General features: G+C 36.4%; 1 protein-coding gene across 1 annotated transcript in view; it reads right to left on the reverse strand.

The window, feature by feature from the left end:
- Positions 1-615: 615 nt before the first annotated feature.
- LOC141685975 (uncharacterized) overlaps positions 616-16,899 on the reverse strand; it is a 59,714-nt gene continuing 43,430 nt past the window's right edge. The window contains exons 5-9 of the mRNA XM_074491045.1: positions 3,142-3,336; positions 2,949-3,049; positions 1,774-2,110; positions 836-1,089; positions 616-619 (exon numbers count right to left, since the gene is read on the reverse strand). Of these exons, the coding sequence (XP_074347146.1) occupies positions 616-619; positions 836-1,089; positions 1,774-2,110; positions 2,949-3,049; positions 3,142-3,336 (891 nt within the window). The remainder of the gene's footprint in view (positions 620-835; positions 1,090-1,773; positions 2,111-2,948; positions 3,050-3,141; positions 3,337-16,899) is intronic.

A 16,899-nucleotide genomic window follows, 5' to 3' on the forward strand; every position in this document is an offset into this window, starting at 1 on the left:
CTTATCGAGGTCTCCATGTCTTTGCATGTAGAATTAACTTGTCGATATCTCTAATCTTCATATCTTCATTTTGGTTTATCGATATCTCTGAATTCTCTAATGCATAAATGACTTGTCGATATCTTTAATCTTCATATCTTCATTTTGGCTTGTTTATATCTCCGAGACTTCTCTATAAGCTGTTTCTTGACTTCTCGATATGTCATTCTGGAGTTCTCGAATGACTTCTCTATAAGACTTAATCTGTGACTTGTAGATTTCTTGACTTAGAATGTTTTTCCCAAAACAGATTTATTCAACTCCAAGCTTCTTCACATTGTCTGTGAGGCATGATCTTCATGATCTTCTTGTAGAGCTTATTCTTAGGCTTGAAACTGTTTACAGAAAAATACTCCAGTCTAATCTATTTGCACTTTTACAGACTTAAGTGATACAATATAAAAATGCAAACTTAGATTATCATACAAATTACTTAGGGCTGTCAATTTGACTGAGTCTTGTTATAGTATAGGCATGTCTTGCACAACAATCTCCCCCAATTTGTGGGAAGATTGCTTATCACAAATTCATGCCTGGTAACAAGACTAACCCCAAACTACAATGGAAAATTAAAATTTACCTAAAAAATTAAATACAACATTTATACAATCGGTGATTTCTTAAGTTTGACAGATACATACATCAGACAAATGTCACATGTCCTGTTTCTTCTCTAATGAGGTCCTTTAAGTTTACAAGAATTTCCAGTTCCTCTATGATTGGTGTCCCCCTTAAAGCTTTTACAAGTTTGAGTTTGTCATGTAATGAGTATCCATTCAATAAATCAATCCTAAACCTTGAGAATCTGCTAGCTTTGACATTCAAAAATTGTCCATCTTTAGTAACTCTGCTTATCCCTTTTGCCTTGAGATCTTCAGATTTTTGAATGTACATTTCTATATCCTCATCATACTTTCTCTTCCTCTCCTCACTTTCAACCTTATTTCTTGCTCTTCTTTCTTCCCTTTCTACCAACCTTTCAGCCAAGACAAACCTCCATGCCTTGGTTGCAGTATCCTTATCCTTCAGTAAGCTTATCACTCTTTTGATCTATGTGGGTGAAAAAGTGTCCATAAAGTTGCTGCCAAGAAATGTGAAGGATCCAGCCTGATAGTAGATTCTTACTTCCCTTAGTGTTACAACCCAAACTCTGACCATTTCTTCAGCTAATTGTTGAAAGTAGCCTTCATCTGAGATGCACCCATTTAGAAGTGGAAAATCATTTTGATTAAAGCAGTTCCAGATGGCCCTCTCAGTAACTTGCATTTTATTTGATTTTCTCCCAACAGACTTGTAGTGAATTTTGGTTGATGGCTTAACAGAAGACAGGTTTGAGATTTTCATGAGAAATGTTTGGCTTGAGGTGATTGGTATTTTCAGAAAAGAGTTTGCAGTTGGTTTATATAAGAATTTTGGCTTTGAGGTGAATGATGGTTGCGTGTTTGAGCTAAAAGGTTTAGTGGCTTGAGCTTGGTTGATTTGGATTGGTAGGGATTGTTTTTATGGTCTTGAACCATCTTTATTTTTCTTCTTTCTTCTTTCATCTCCTTTCTTCCTCTCATCTTCCTTCTTCTTTTCATCTCCTTTCTTCTCCTTTTCTTTGTTGCCAGTTGCTCTAGAAGACTGACTTGGATTTGAGCCAGAAGGTTTTTGCTCATCACACTTCTGCTCATCATCATCCTTATCATCTTTTAAATTGAATTGTGAGGTTGGCAACATGGTGTCAGCACTTACAAGATACCCTTCAAGGATTCTGATCATTTCTTCATCTTCAATTTTCTTATTCTTTTTGCGTTTCAGATCGGATTGAAGTGCCATAATCGGCCTCATGTTTCCTCTAACACAGTTCTTGGGAACATTGAAGATCTTGCATTTCTTGGTCTGAGAGCAGATGTAGGCCACCCCTTTCCTTGGATATAGATAAGCTTTAGGAAAATCATCTATTTGAGCCTTTTTGAGTTCATGAAGCAATTGGGTGTCCTCTGTAATGACCACATGTACCTTGTCAATCACTACAGCCAGCTCAGATGCTCTTAAGATTCTGAGATTTGAAAGAGACACCTGGAGACATCTGTCCATACCAGCATCATTGATATTCACAACAATCCTTTTCTCCAAAAAGTTATCAATTTTCACAACCACTGCCCTAATGAAGTTGATGTTCTTGGCCAATGTTCTCTTGTAGGCGATGTAGTTATTTTGAAGAGACATTCCCGGGACTGCAAGAAGTTCATTGAATTCTTGATCTTGATATGGTCCTTCTATAGCCTTGATGAGTCTGTCTTTTCTCACATCTTGGAATTGTTGAGCTTGTGAAGAACTTTGGCCATGCTGAGTTGATGTAATAGGCTCCTTAGATTTAGATTTACCAGCATCCTTGGATTGTTGAATCCTAGCTTCAATCTCCCCCTTAGTCTTGGGAACATGCATGAGTATGGGAGTTGGTATTTCTGGCATTACAACTTAGGCAATGAGGGCAATGTTATGTTGAGCTTCCCCATGATGGCTCCCAAAGCCACAAAATTCTGCATTTGGAGATGCTTGTGAGAGTTCACCAGGGTTTTGATGTCTGTTTGTTGACTCTGCACCAAAGATGTGAGAGCATGTACTTGTGCATTTAGTGAGTCATTTGAGGTTTTGAGAGAAGGAACTTGCTGTTGGAGTTCTTGAATTTGCATGGTGGATGAGGATTGAGATATGGAGGAAGTAGAGACCCCAAAAGTATCCTACACATCCTTCTTATTTCTTCCATGAGCAAGGCTGAAGGAGTGTATCTACTAGAGTGCGTATGATACAGCTTCAGTCTTGAGTCATTGAAGTGAGTGATATGTTTTTGAACTTGGTCATGCAGGGCTACAAATGAGGTTCTTAGATTCTTGACACTGGATTCCACTCCACTTAGATCATACCTAGCCATTTGATTAGCAAAGGTTGTGAATTTATTCTTGATCTCTGTCTGTGAGGGAATGATTTGGTCCATCTTTTCTCTAACCATCTTCATAATCTTATCCTGATGCCCAGTTAAAGTAATTTAAAGTGCTTTTTCAAAGTTATGGAAAGCTTTGATTTGAGCCTTGTATATTTTTTTACTGCATCATATACTTTCTGTGGAGATAAGGATCTAACATTGCTTCCCAGGATGGTTAGATACTCCTCCCTGAATTTGGCTAATACAACATCCATTTTAATTGTAAATTCTTTGTCCAACCATGCATCACAGTTTGCATCCTGATCAACTTTATCAATAATTTTAGCCTGTTGTTCTTTAACATCTATTTGGTAGGATGGCATGATGGCCTGGTAGTCTTGATTTGACATGTTAGATATGAGAAGATGATGTGATATTTGAGTAAGGCCACCTAGTTGGTCAACTATGAGATCATCAATTCTTGTGGTTGAGAAGTGGAAGGTTGATTGATTGGGTGTGAAGGTAATAGTATGACATAATCACCTACGACAGAAGTCACAGTTTGACTCACAGTTTCCACTGTGGTTATGACAGGGTGTTGCTCTCCACTTGTGGTGGGAACCTCTAGTTGAATTGGAGGGGATTTGGTTGGGTTACTGTCATGTGTACCAGCCTCAAACCCTTGTTCTTCTTGCAAAGCACAGTCACATGAATGTGATGTTCTTGCCTCTCCCATAGTAGGGTCATTGGAAATTATACTCCTAGCATCAATTATTAGTGTAATTTCAGCTAGTGTTTTGAGGGGATTTGTTCCTGTGACAGGAACCCTCCAAATGAATTGGAGATGATTTAGATGGGCCCCCCTCAGGAGTACTACCCTCAAACCTTACAGCCTGTAACACCCCCAAATCCGGGGTCGGGGATCCGGGTTGCCACGAGTTCCATTTCCCTTAATAACACCCAATCTTAATAAACAATCAACTACTCCGTACTGTGACCCCATAATATACACACACACGCCACAAGTTATAGTCTCAGAGATGAATACCAAAAATAACACAAGTCATTTTATTCCACATTATAAGCCATTACACCTCAAGAGGGTTTCTGAATAAATTTACATTTCTTTGCCATTATTAAAATTCATATAGATACATAAGTCCGATACAACAAAAGTTGAAAGCCTAGCCTACTGGTAGTTCCTACCTCAGCTACAACGACATCAACGCCTACAGGAAACTGCAGAACGTTTCCTAACCGCTCACGAATTGGGAGCTTGATCCTGTTCATAATGTCTATCTGTTATTGTGTGATGAAAGAAGAAAGCAAGGGTGAGCAACAAGCCTACCGAAATACTATGTATAATAATTAACAATATATGAGCATTCTCATAGTACTCATGAAAGTCTTGGTCAAGAAGAAAGGAACCAAGTTTGATATCTTAACGCGACCAAGTCACAAAATATTCAGTATATATGTACATATACTTTTCAAAATCTTGGAAGTCCTCTTCCATGCATAATAAATACAGAGTTCCAGTTTATAACTGTTTAAAAATATCGTTGCAAGGTGATCTCATATATCTAACCTTGTCTCAACGTTTTTATGAAAATCTTTGTCATGCATAAGATAATCATTAACCAGATATAAGTTGAAAAGATGAAGTTACAAGATACTCCAATATACTTATATATTTTCCGAATACTACTTGAACTACCACCGTTCAAGGTATAATCAGTTTCAAAAGTTCATCACATAGATGAGACTACAAGAAAAGACTTGGATAGATTCAATCTTTGAAATATCATTATAAATAATGAAGTTATGAGATACTTCATTAAGTCCCGATATATATATACACCTATATATATACATTTCATACACTCCTTGAAAACCTCTGTTATGAAAATTATAAACAGAGTTGCAATATCCAATGAATTTGGAAAGGAGAAAACCTTGGTATAAACCTGATATCTTGCTGATCAGGCAAAGATACCAATAAGTAACCTTTTCTACTAGTAGATGGATGAATTCCCCACTGGTCATCACCCTGGCCGCAATAGGACCTTATGCTGGACTGCCACTCAGCCACTTACGCATTTGATGGACTCCCACTGAGCAACTTACACTTTCATGGACGCCCACTGAGCCCATGTTGCTTATGCCGACTTAATAGATGGACTTACTTCCCGAACGTTGGGTAAGTAATCAATTCATTTATCAAAACAGCAACCTCGTTGCGAATATAAAATACACCACAGAGCCGGATCCCTCAGTTTTTGAGCGAGTATTTAAATCCCCTTTAAAAGGAAGATCTTAAATATAAAAATGAGTTTTGGGATCCGCTCTAACTTTTAAAATCATTTTGAAGACTCGAAAACATTTTTAAGAATGTTTGGAGTAATGCCGATTTAATAAAATAAATCAGTCCCAATATATTAGAAATATCTGAATATTATTATTTAAATAATATTCCCATAAGGATAATCCTTATAAAAATAATTGAAGTAAAAGTTTTAAAACTCATACTTGAAATGAATATTAATAACGAAAGATATACTTATACGAAATTATGATCTTTATTTGAATAATCGAAAATAAGTTTGATTATCGAAACATTATTCTTTAATAAAATGAAGAATAATAATTAGTAAATAAACAGAGTCATAAGTCCTCAAATAAATATTCAACTAATATTCATTAATTAAAATAAACGGAGTCATAAGTCCTCGAATGAATATTCAACTAATATTCATTAAATAAAATAAACCGAGTCATAAGTCCTCAAATGAATATTCAAAGTAATATTCATTAATAAAAATAAAGTTATCGAATAAACCTTATTCGATTAATAGTTTTGAAAACTATATCAATATATATATATAAGTATATATATATAATATACTCGGGAACATCGACTCCCGGTTTTAGAAAATGTTCACCTTTGGGTCCCCTATACTAAGGGTATACGCAACTACTGCTTATCTCTAGCATAGGTATTATGCAACTATAAGCAATTGAATCAAGAGTTGTAGGCCATCTCAATACCTTTCCAAAGAGCTATAGAACATACTATTTGAGTGAGTATTGAAGGAGATATGGTAGTTTGAAGTTGCTGCTCTGGTTTTGGCCGAGAGCTTTTTGAAGGAAATGAAAGTCAACTTGTATTTTGTGTTTTTGATTTGTTTTGGCTTGGTTGCTTTGTTTTGTTTTGTTAATTATCCTTTTACCATGGTGAAAAATGAATGGCTTAAAATCAACCAACCAATCCCTCCATTTGTCATGCTTATATCACCATGCCTATGTCATCCATTTGCCACATGTCTCTTCCTTGTGGTTTGATGATGTCACAATCCTTGGCTTCTTGTACAAGCTTGTCTCTTGGTCGCTTATTTGTTTTACGGTTCGCTTAACTTTCGTTCTCGTTCGTCATTTGAGGGATCATATCCGAGATCTTATTACTTGGGTTCCCCTAAACCTTTCTCAATATTTTGTATTCCTTTTATGATCCTCTCTTATAATCCTTGAATTTAAATCCTTTTAATCATGTTACCTTATACTCAATTCTTTCGGTATCTGGTGGATTTTCGGGAAAAATCAAAGTGTTCGAATTTGGATTCTGACGATCTTTACATACACTTATTTACTTTATGGAGTACTAATACGATCTTAGAATTTCCATAACAGTACTCCTATATAGCGTGTTCTGATAATTTTCCTTAATCAGCATCATCAGCAAAAGTTACTATTCATCCGTGTTTCAAAAAATTTCAAAAATTGGGGTTATTACAGTCTCCCTTCCTTAAAAGGATTCTGTCCCGGAATCAGATAGAAAATGAATTTGGATGCTCTCTTAGCATTGCACTTTCTAAGTCTCAAGTAAATTTTCCCACATTGTGGTTCTACCACCAAATTCTGCCTAGTTTGATAACCCTTCTCCTAAGCACTTGTTCCTTTTCGATCTATAACCCTTTCTGGTTGCTCCATATAGGTTACGTCTGGTTGCATGCCTATGCGCTCATATGCCCCTATTTGTCTGGCATCCGAATTATACTTCCTTAACATTGATACGTGGAACATGTTATGAACTTGCTACATGTTCGGGGGAAGGGATAGCTTATATGCCAACTTCCCAATACGTCTTAATACCTCAAAGGGTCCAACAATTCGTAGGCTTAGCTTTCCTTTCTTTTGGAACCTCATCCATCCTTTCCCAGGGAATACCTATAACAACACTAGGTCCCCTACTTCCTATTCTTTGTCCTTTCGTGTCGAATCCACATACTTCTTAAGATCTATTATATCCTTGGTCCTTTGGACTACTATGGGTTCGAGCATCTTGCGCTCTACAACTTCATCCTAACATAAGGGAGATCGACATTGTCTTCCCTCAAGGATCTCATAAGGCGATACCTCGATACTGACATACGATCGATTATCATAAGAAAACTCAATCCGCGTTAAGTGATCATTCCAAATTTCTTTCAAGTCTATTGTACAGACTCTCATTATCTAATCTAGATCTACAGCTTTTGCTTCTCAATACCCACTATTTTCCAGTTCGTAATCGTTACTACCTTCCGTACCAAATTTTATACTGATCACACTTTTGCTCGTTAGCGTTCTATAACCTTTTAATAATCATGTCAACCTTAGTATCACGAACGCGTTAGAATCGGAATACCACCATACTTGGTACCACTTCATCTCTAGCTGCCTCCATTTTCGAAAGCTTGGTCCTTCATATAGAAGTAAAATAATTTATTGAGAGATCACTATGATCATGAACACTTGTTACATTGCATAGTTAGTACAGAAGGTGGCCAGCCTTTAGTACTTGACAAGCAATTAAACAATAGATGGTATCCTACTAGGCTTCTATCACACAGATAAATAGTCATTCGGCAATACCTCCCCTTCTGGAAGGGTTGTTCTTCTCAGCTTATATGAAATGAAAAGGAGAGAAAAGAACGAATTGAAGAGAATTGTATATATATAAAATATACTGCCACAAAATATCTGGCTTGGAATCTACCTCTGAACTATAGAGGTTTGTCATAGGAGAAAAAAACATATATGTATATATATCAACATCAAGTATTATAGCATCGTATTTCACGTGTCTGAATATTTACTATTCCGTCCATCATTCTATGGACCCATGCTCTTGCTCGAGCTTATAAACAATCACCGTTAAAACTCCCTCGACAACGAAAATCGAATCTGGGATTTCATTCTAGACCTCCTCGTTACTAGAATTTTATGCTTGCACCGCAACCTTCCTCGTATAGTAATACGACTCTATTGATAAGAAGAAATAAATATTCAATAGGTAGATAATCGACTTAATTAGTCTATCAGTGATAACTTATACATCACCATGACCCGATTAGTGGTACTTAATGTCAACATCCATTACCATACAACTCTCACGGTTGTAATCGGCTCATTATTCAAAGAATCATTGATGCAACACTATAGTCCACCACGGACCTACGATAGTCATTCATTTTCCTTGGAATCTTAATAGCTAACCATATGGAGTCGATACTTGTCGTATCGAATTCTTCTAAGGAGGTAACATGATCACCGCTCATGATTCATGAAGAACACTCCTGAACTTGACGCACATATGACATGAAGCAGATAAAATTTCAAAAGAGTTTCAATGAAAGCAACGATAGCAGGTTAATACCATTATTAACCAAATGTCTTTATTAGTAGACATGAAGCTCAAAGGTTCATTTAGTCCTCTCGTAACATGGTCCTGGCTTATCTCAAGATAGGACCTTCTAAAATAGATAGCCCGCTCTCAGTGCTATCATGAATTAAATCTTTACCAAACTACTATTACGGTTGAGTATCGTACAATCATCAGAAGAAATATCAATCTTTCAAACCTTAATACAACCTTCACGGCTTTAACCATCGTCACTGTATTCCTCTGGCACGTGTGATTATAATTGTCCTCTTACACTTAAAGTGTCGGCCACCTCTTTGACCTTTCCTGATAGTAAAATTTCCTTACAATCAATGTCATTTTTTTAACCACCTCCAAATAAATTTTCTACCTCATTTCAATTACTGCTTATGTGAAAATGCTTTTCTTAAGTCCTGGTCAGAAGAAAAAAAATCACGATTTTTTTTCCATAAGTCATTGCCTTAGTCTTTAGATGTGAACATTGCCACGACTGAGTCTCGATCATACTTAGGACATCTCTTATCTTGGGTCCTTCTTGTTTTCACCAATCTCGACCCTCATTGGGTCGATCTATACTTTCTTATGGTTCAACACGTGCCCCACCTGGCATTATTATAATTACGTCATATTTCCTTTATCAAAATTTCTATTCTTGAGAATTTTGAATATTACCTTTTCTCCTTGTAAGACCTCTAAGGTTATCCTTAAATCCTTCATCAGGTACACCCTAGGCACAGGGCATATCAAGATACAATTACTAATATCAGAATCATTGTCTATATACTTCTGAAAAATTTCTCCACTGATCCTTAAAGGTTGTTGTTACCTTAATCCTTTCCAATTCATACTGTCAAAACTCATGCTTTCCCTATTAAGGGTGAAATTCCAACCTTTATGCATTCCCCTAGGATTCATTTCAAGTTATTGGGGTTTTATCCTTAATTCCACCTTTACAAGATACTTACACTCTTCCATGGATAAATCAAGTCATATATACTTGATAGATTACCTTATTCAATCATTCTCACTTCGATAGTCTATACTTAATTTCACAATAACATCCTTATTCAAACTGAGGTAAATCCATATGGCCTCCAAAAGATAACAACGGTTTTTTTTCCGCTTTGCTTGCCTAATTTGGTAATGACAACAGGGATGTTCTGGAAGATATTGGTCGTGTTCAACGTGAACTTCTTCTTAATAATTCCTTATCTACTTTTGTTATTTATCTCAATAGTCATCTCAATGTTGGGATATCTTTCATACCTGGCGTCTCCCTTTCTGGGTATCAAGCCACCGGTCCTACACTTCACATTCTTGAAGGTCACTTCCTTCATCCAATTTTCCTAATTTCTTACTTTCTTTTCTCCTTAGTCTATCCGCGTCTCATTATTTATCCTTCGAACTATCTCAAGGTTTCCTCGAATCCTCCCAACTTACAGGGGATAAAATATATGTATCTCTTATGCCTTCAACCATCAATTTTAACTCATGGTGAATCACCCTCATCCTGACGATTACATACTTTTCTATTTCTATTGCTACGAGTCTTTAGGGTTTCCTCATACCCAACTCCCTTATCATTCCTCAAACTCTATTGCCTTTATATTCCTTTCCACTTCAGTTTCTTTTTATTTTCCTTTCTCTTATCATTATTTCATGAACCAACACAACATAAGCATTGATTTCAAACATCCCGTCATTCTGGATTCGTGTCCTCAGAACGAATCTTGACAACTTTTACAACTTAGATTCATAATTCATCATACTCGTATGCCTTTGTTCTGGCTCTAAAGCTTTTACACTATCTCCATAACCTTGGGAAGTACTTTCCTTGAAATAATTGACTGAACTTAAATCAGTTTATTATAATCTCTTGCTCCGTGCCTTCCTTGGCCTTTCACCAGCGGGTGGCCTCTCTCTTAGGAGGGTAAGTGACAAAAACAGTCTTTTGTGATTCGTCAATCATTTAGAATCTCAAATGATTCCTATATTTCCTTTAGCTAGGCTCTTTCCTCGACTGGGTCAGCTTGTTCCTTGGAACTCTGAGAGCTTAGCGACTTAAAGGTCCTGAAAGAATTTCTCACCGCATTATTTCCTCAGGGTGGTGGTTGGGGATAATAGTCTAAGTTATTTCTAGAAAGGTCCATAAATTATCGTATAGGAGTACCATCTCGGGTCTCCTTTCCTTACTTGACTTCTGTTTCTTTATTCTGAACATTCCCTCCTCCTGCCCATAATCGGGGTCATCCTACATATTTTAAATCCTTATTTTCCACTTCATTATGTTATGGGTTCCTTCTATCTTGCTGGCGACCTCCCTGACTATCATGTTCAGGGTTTGCTCTAAATCTTATTCCTCAAACTAGCTTTCATCTAAGATCTCATCTTTAAGCTCTTGAACATTTGGAACCCAAATTCTGTAGGGATACCTCATTATTCCCTCATCATCTTTCTAGGTATTAATCTTTTCTCCGGTCATTGGTTCTCTGCCTCTATTCATCACTTTTTTTTGGCGCAATATGATCTTCTCCAATAATTCGGGCTGTATTACAATCTCAAACAGCTTTTCGGTACCGGCTCCGGTTACCTTCACTTCTATTTCCATTTTCTCAAAATTTCTTATAAACTTTCCCAAAGACATTATCATCTTGAGTCTCTCCTTTTTACTAAGGGCATCAGCCACCACATTGGCTTTCCCCGAATGATAAAGAATCTCCCAATCATAATTCTTGATTAGCTCTAACCGCTTCCTCTGGCATATGTTGAGCTCTTTCTACGTAAAAATGTACTAGAGCTCCTATGGTTTGTGTAAATCTTGCACTTCTCTCCATACAAGTAGTGCCTCCAATCTTTAGGGAAAAACTATTGCCACGAGCCCAAGCTCATGGGTGGGGATATCGAATTTTATATTCCCTTAATTGTCTTGACGCGTACGCGATTACCTTGTTGTGCTGTATAAGAAGCACCCTAATTCCTTATGCAAAGCATCACTACACACCACAAAATCTCCTTTTCCATCTGACAACGCCATCATAGGGGCCGTCACTAATCTTTGCTTCAGTTCTTAAAAGCTGATCTCGTATTTTTCTGTCCATTCGAACTTCTCAATCTTACGAGTAAGCCGCGTTAAAGGGGCTACTATCTTTACAAACTTGAACGAACCTCCGGTAGTGACCGGCCAATCCTACATCTGGTAGTCGCCCTAACCATGGTTATCAATTCCTCAGTGGTCCTTTATTCATTCTTTTCAGGATCCTTCACGGGATCCTTCTCAGCAATAATCCCTTCTGGGACAACATCCTTAACCGCTACATCCTCAATATGAACATCATTCGGTCTCGTGTTAGGACGCTCTATCGAATCCACAATCTGATCTCCAATAATTAATAAAACATCATCGCGTTGTTGCTCCTCAACCTCAGGGTTCGGAGTCCCGCTACCATATACGATAATGAACTACGCTTCTATCACGATATTTATAAGGGTTTCTATAAGGGTTTTAACTGTCAGTACTACGTTATGTAGTCCGACTATGAACTTGGAAAGAGTTCTTATTATCTTAGTGAACTTATTATTTTAACGTCATATCATCTCTGAGGTTTATAACACTTAGCTCTGATACCATTTCTGTAACACCCCCAAATCCGGGGTCGGGGATCCGGGTTGCCACGAGTTCCATTTCCCTTAATAACACCCAATCTTAATAACCAATCAACTACTCCGTACTGTGACCCCACAATATACACACACACGCCACAAGTTATAGTGTCAGAGATGAATACCAAAAATAACACAAGTCATTTTATTCCACATTATAAGCCATTACACCTCAAGAGGGTTTCTGAATAAATTTACATTTCTTTGCCATTATTGCAATTCATATAGATACATAAGTCCGGTACAACAAAAGTTGAAAGCCTAGCCTACTGGTAGTTCCTACCTCAGCTATAACGACATCAACGCCTATAGGAAACTGCGGAACGTTTCCTAACCGCTCACGAATTGGGAGCTTGATCCTGTTCATCATGTCTATCTGTTGTTGTGTGATGAAAGAAGAAAGCAAGGGTGAGCAACAAGCCCACCGAAATAATATGTATAATAATTAACAATATATGAGCATTCTCATAGTACTCATGAAAGTCTTGGTCAAGAAGAAATGAACCAAGTTTGATATCTTAACGCGACCAAGTCGCAAAATATTCAGTATATATGTACATATACTTTTCAAAATCTTGGAAGTCCTCTTCCATGCATAATAAACACAGAGTTCCAGTTTATAACTGTTTAAAAATATTATTGCAAGGTGATCTCATATATCTAACCTTGTCTCAACATTTTTGTGAAAATCTTTGTCATGCATAAGATAATCATTAACCAGATATAAGTTGAAAAGATGAAGTTACAAGATACTCTAATATACTTATATCTTTTCCGAATACTACTTGAACTACCACCGTTCAAGGTCTAATCAGTTTCAAAAGTTCATCACATAGATGAGACTACAAGAAAAGACTTGGATAGATTCAATCTTTGAAATATCATTATAAATAATGAACTAAGTCCCGATATATATACACACCTATATATATACATTTCATACACTCCTTGAAAACCTCTGTTATGAAAATTATAAACAGAGTTGCAATATCCAATGAATTTGGAAAGGAGAAAACCTTGGCATAAACCTGATATCTTGCTGATCAGGCAAAGATACCAATAAGTAACCTTTTCTACTAGTAGATGGATGAATTCCCCACTGGTCATCACCCTGGCCGCAATAGGACCTTATGCTGGACTGCCACTCAGCCACTTACGCATTTGATGGACTCCCACTGAGCCACTTACACTTTCATGGACGTCCACTGAGCCCATGTTGCTTATGCCGACTTAATAGATGGACTTACTTACCGAACGTTGGGTAAGTAATCAATTCATTTATCAAAACAACAACCTCGTTATGAATATAAAATACACCATAGAGCCGGATCCCTCAGGTTTTGAGCGAGTATTTAAATCCCCTTTAAAAGGAAGATCTTAAATATAAAAATGAGTTTTGGGATCCGCTCTAACTTTTAAAATCATTTTGAAGACTCGAAAACATTTTTAAGTATGTTTAGAGTAATGCCGATTTAATAAAATAAATCAGTCCCAATATATTAGAAATATATGAATATTATTATTTAAATAATATTCCCATAAGGATAATCCTTATAAAAATAATTGAAGTAAAAGTTTTAAAACTCATACTTGAAATGAATATTAATAACCAAAGATATACTTATACGAAAGTATGATCTTTATTTGAATAATCGAAAATAAGTTTGATTATCGAAACATTATTCTTTAATAAAATAAAGAATATTAATTAGTAAATAAACGGAGTCATAAGTCCTCGAATAAATATTCAACTAATATTCATTAATTAAAATAAACGGAGTCATAAGTCCTCGAATGAATATTCAACTAATATTCATTAAATAAAATAAACCGAGTCATAAGTCCTCGAATGAATATTCAAAGTAATATTCATTAATAAAAATAAAGTTATCGAATAAACCTTATTCGATTAATAGTTTTGAAAACTATATCAATATATATATATAAGTATATATATAATATACTCGGGAACATCGACTCCCGGTTTTAGAAAATGTTCACCTTTGGGTCCCCTATACTAAGGGTATACGCAACTACTGCTTATCTCTAGCATAGGTATTATGCAACTATAAACAATTGAATCAACAATATATATCAAGATTACAAAACAGACATGCATATATACCATATCACATGCTCCAATATATCACAAGATTTGCTAATTAACCACCATGCATCTATCACAAGATAATGTATATACATATGTATACATCACAACAACAGTATAACGGGTAGAAAACTTGTCTGAGTGCTCCGGGGTAGACTTAAGCTTAGAGTGGGTCCGGTAACCTATAAACAACAACATAAGCCGGAATTAAACCACGGTCGCTTAAGAAACTAGACTTTAACCAATTGAACCCTAACGTTTGCTTATGGTCATTTCTAAGCTTAACAAATCACATAAGTCGTTCGAGTACCCTCGGCTCCACCATTTTCAATAAATTAACCGTTATGAATTTTAAGGCGACGCTTTCGCGAATACCCTACCAACTGCCTAGTCCACTTTACATAATTGTTTCATACTCCAATTAGTCATTTAAGGGCCTTAACCAAGGTTTCAAAGTAAGGCGAGGGGTAATGGTTCGTTCGCGAAACGCCGTTACTTAAAACGGCCGTTTCTCCTAAACCGTACATCGGATTCAAGCGAACCACATATCAAAACGAAGTCGTAACATGAACTATCTAAACATTGCAAAGGTTAGAATCTTTCAGTGAGTTAACGGGTACTAAAGTTAAGAACATAACAGTTAAGGAAAATCGGGCATTATGACGTTTATGTTTACGCGATTTCCAATTTTTAAACCACTCCAAACAACCACCATTCAACTCACAACCAACAATAAACCAACCCTCATCCAAACCTTACTACATCAGTCCCCAAACCTCAAGATTTTCCAATTTATACAACCCCACACATGAACTACTAGCTATACTTAAGTTTCATTAACTATAAACAAGATTTCAACATCCAAATCACTACAAATCCAATCCAAACTCTAAACACACAAGCATCATGCTTCTCATTTACTATAACCATCAAAACCATCATAATACTCAAAGTAAAGTTAGGGTTTGGAGGTGTTTTACCTTCCTTGGAGTGATTATAGTGGCTAGGAAGTCTTAGGGAGCCTCCTACAAGCTTGATCTTTCCAAAGAAATCAAGAACACAAAGTTAGGTTTTGAAGTTTCTAAAAGTCAGATTGAAAGAACTGTCAAAACGAGGGTCTTACAATGCTTATTTGGACGAGACTTGTGAACAAGAGTTGTAGGCCATCTCAATACCTTTACAAAGAGCTATAGAACATACTATTTGAGTGAGTATTGAAGGAGATATGGCAGTTTGAAGTTGCTGCTCTGGTTTTGGCCGAGAGCTTTTTGAAGGAAATGAAAGTCAACTTGTATTTTGTGTTTTTGATTTGTTTTGGCTTGGTTGCTTTGTTTTGTTTTGTTAATTATTCTTTTACCATGGTAAAAAATGAATGGCTTAAAATCAACCAACCAATCCCTCCATTTGTCATGCTTATGTCACCATGCCTATGTCATCCATTTGCCACATGTCTCTTCCTTGTGGTTTGATGATGTCACAATCCTTGGCTTCTTGTACAAGCTTGTCTCTTGGTCGCTTATTTGTTTTACGGTTCGCTTAACTTTCGTTCTCGTTCATCGTTTGAGAGATCATATCCGAGATCTTATTACTTGGGTTCCCCTAAACCTTTCTCAATATTTTGTATTCCTTTTATGATCCTCTCTTATAATCCTTGAATTTAAATCCTTTTAATCATGTTACCTTATACTCAATTCTTTCGGTATCTGGTGGATTTTCGGGAAAAATCAAAGTGTTCGAATTTGGATTCTGACGATCTTTATATACACTTATTTACTTTATGGAGTACTAATACGATCTTAGAATTTCCATAACAGTACTCCTATATAGCGTGTTCTGATAATTTTCCTTAATCAGCATCATCAGCAAAAGTTACTATTCATCCGTGTTTCAAAAATTTCCAAAAATTGGGGTTATTACACAACCTGTGAAGGCTGATTTGCACATAAAGGTGCATCTGTAACCATCATGGGGTCTTCAGTAAAAACTGATGAATCCCCCATGTTTGTGATGGTGTCATCAAGGTCTACCCTAGCTAGTAGCCTCTCACCATCTAAATTTGGTGTCTGGGTGGTGAGCAAGATTTCTTGAACCAAGTCACTTGAATTTCAGTATTGAGTGTTGGCAGCCCCCCTAGAATAGATGAGGGAGCTTCAAGGGATATGCTCTCGTTGTGTGTGTCATCCTTATTTCTCCTTCCATACACTTGAGTTTGATCAAGTGATGATTGTACAGACTCATTACATGGTGCACTAGGGAGAGTGCTATAACAACTCGTATATTTTGCGTTATTTAAATGTATAGTTATTAAATAATTAAATGAATAGATATGTGTATGGGTTCTGTCAGCGGGCCATTTATTTGTTATTATCTATATGTGATTACTAGTGTATGGGATTGAATTGCGTAGTTAATTATTGGATTGTATTATCTTGTTTCACGTTTAAAAGTGATTTTTTTACAGTTATATTTTTCATAAATATCTGG

This window comes from Apium graveolens, chromosome 9 (assembly GCF_009905375.1).
Source record: "Apium graveolens cultivar Ventura chromosome 9, ASM990537v1, whole genome shotgun sequence".
Lineage (NCBI taxonomy): Eukaryota > Viridiplantae > Streptophyta > Magnoliopsida > Apiales > Apiaceae > Apium > Apium graveolens.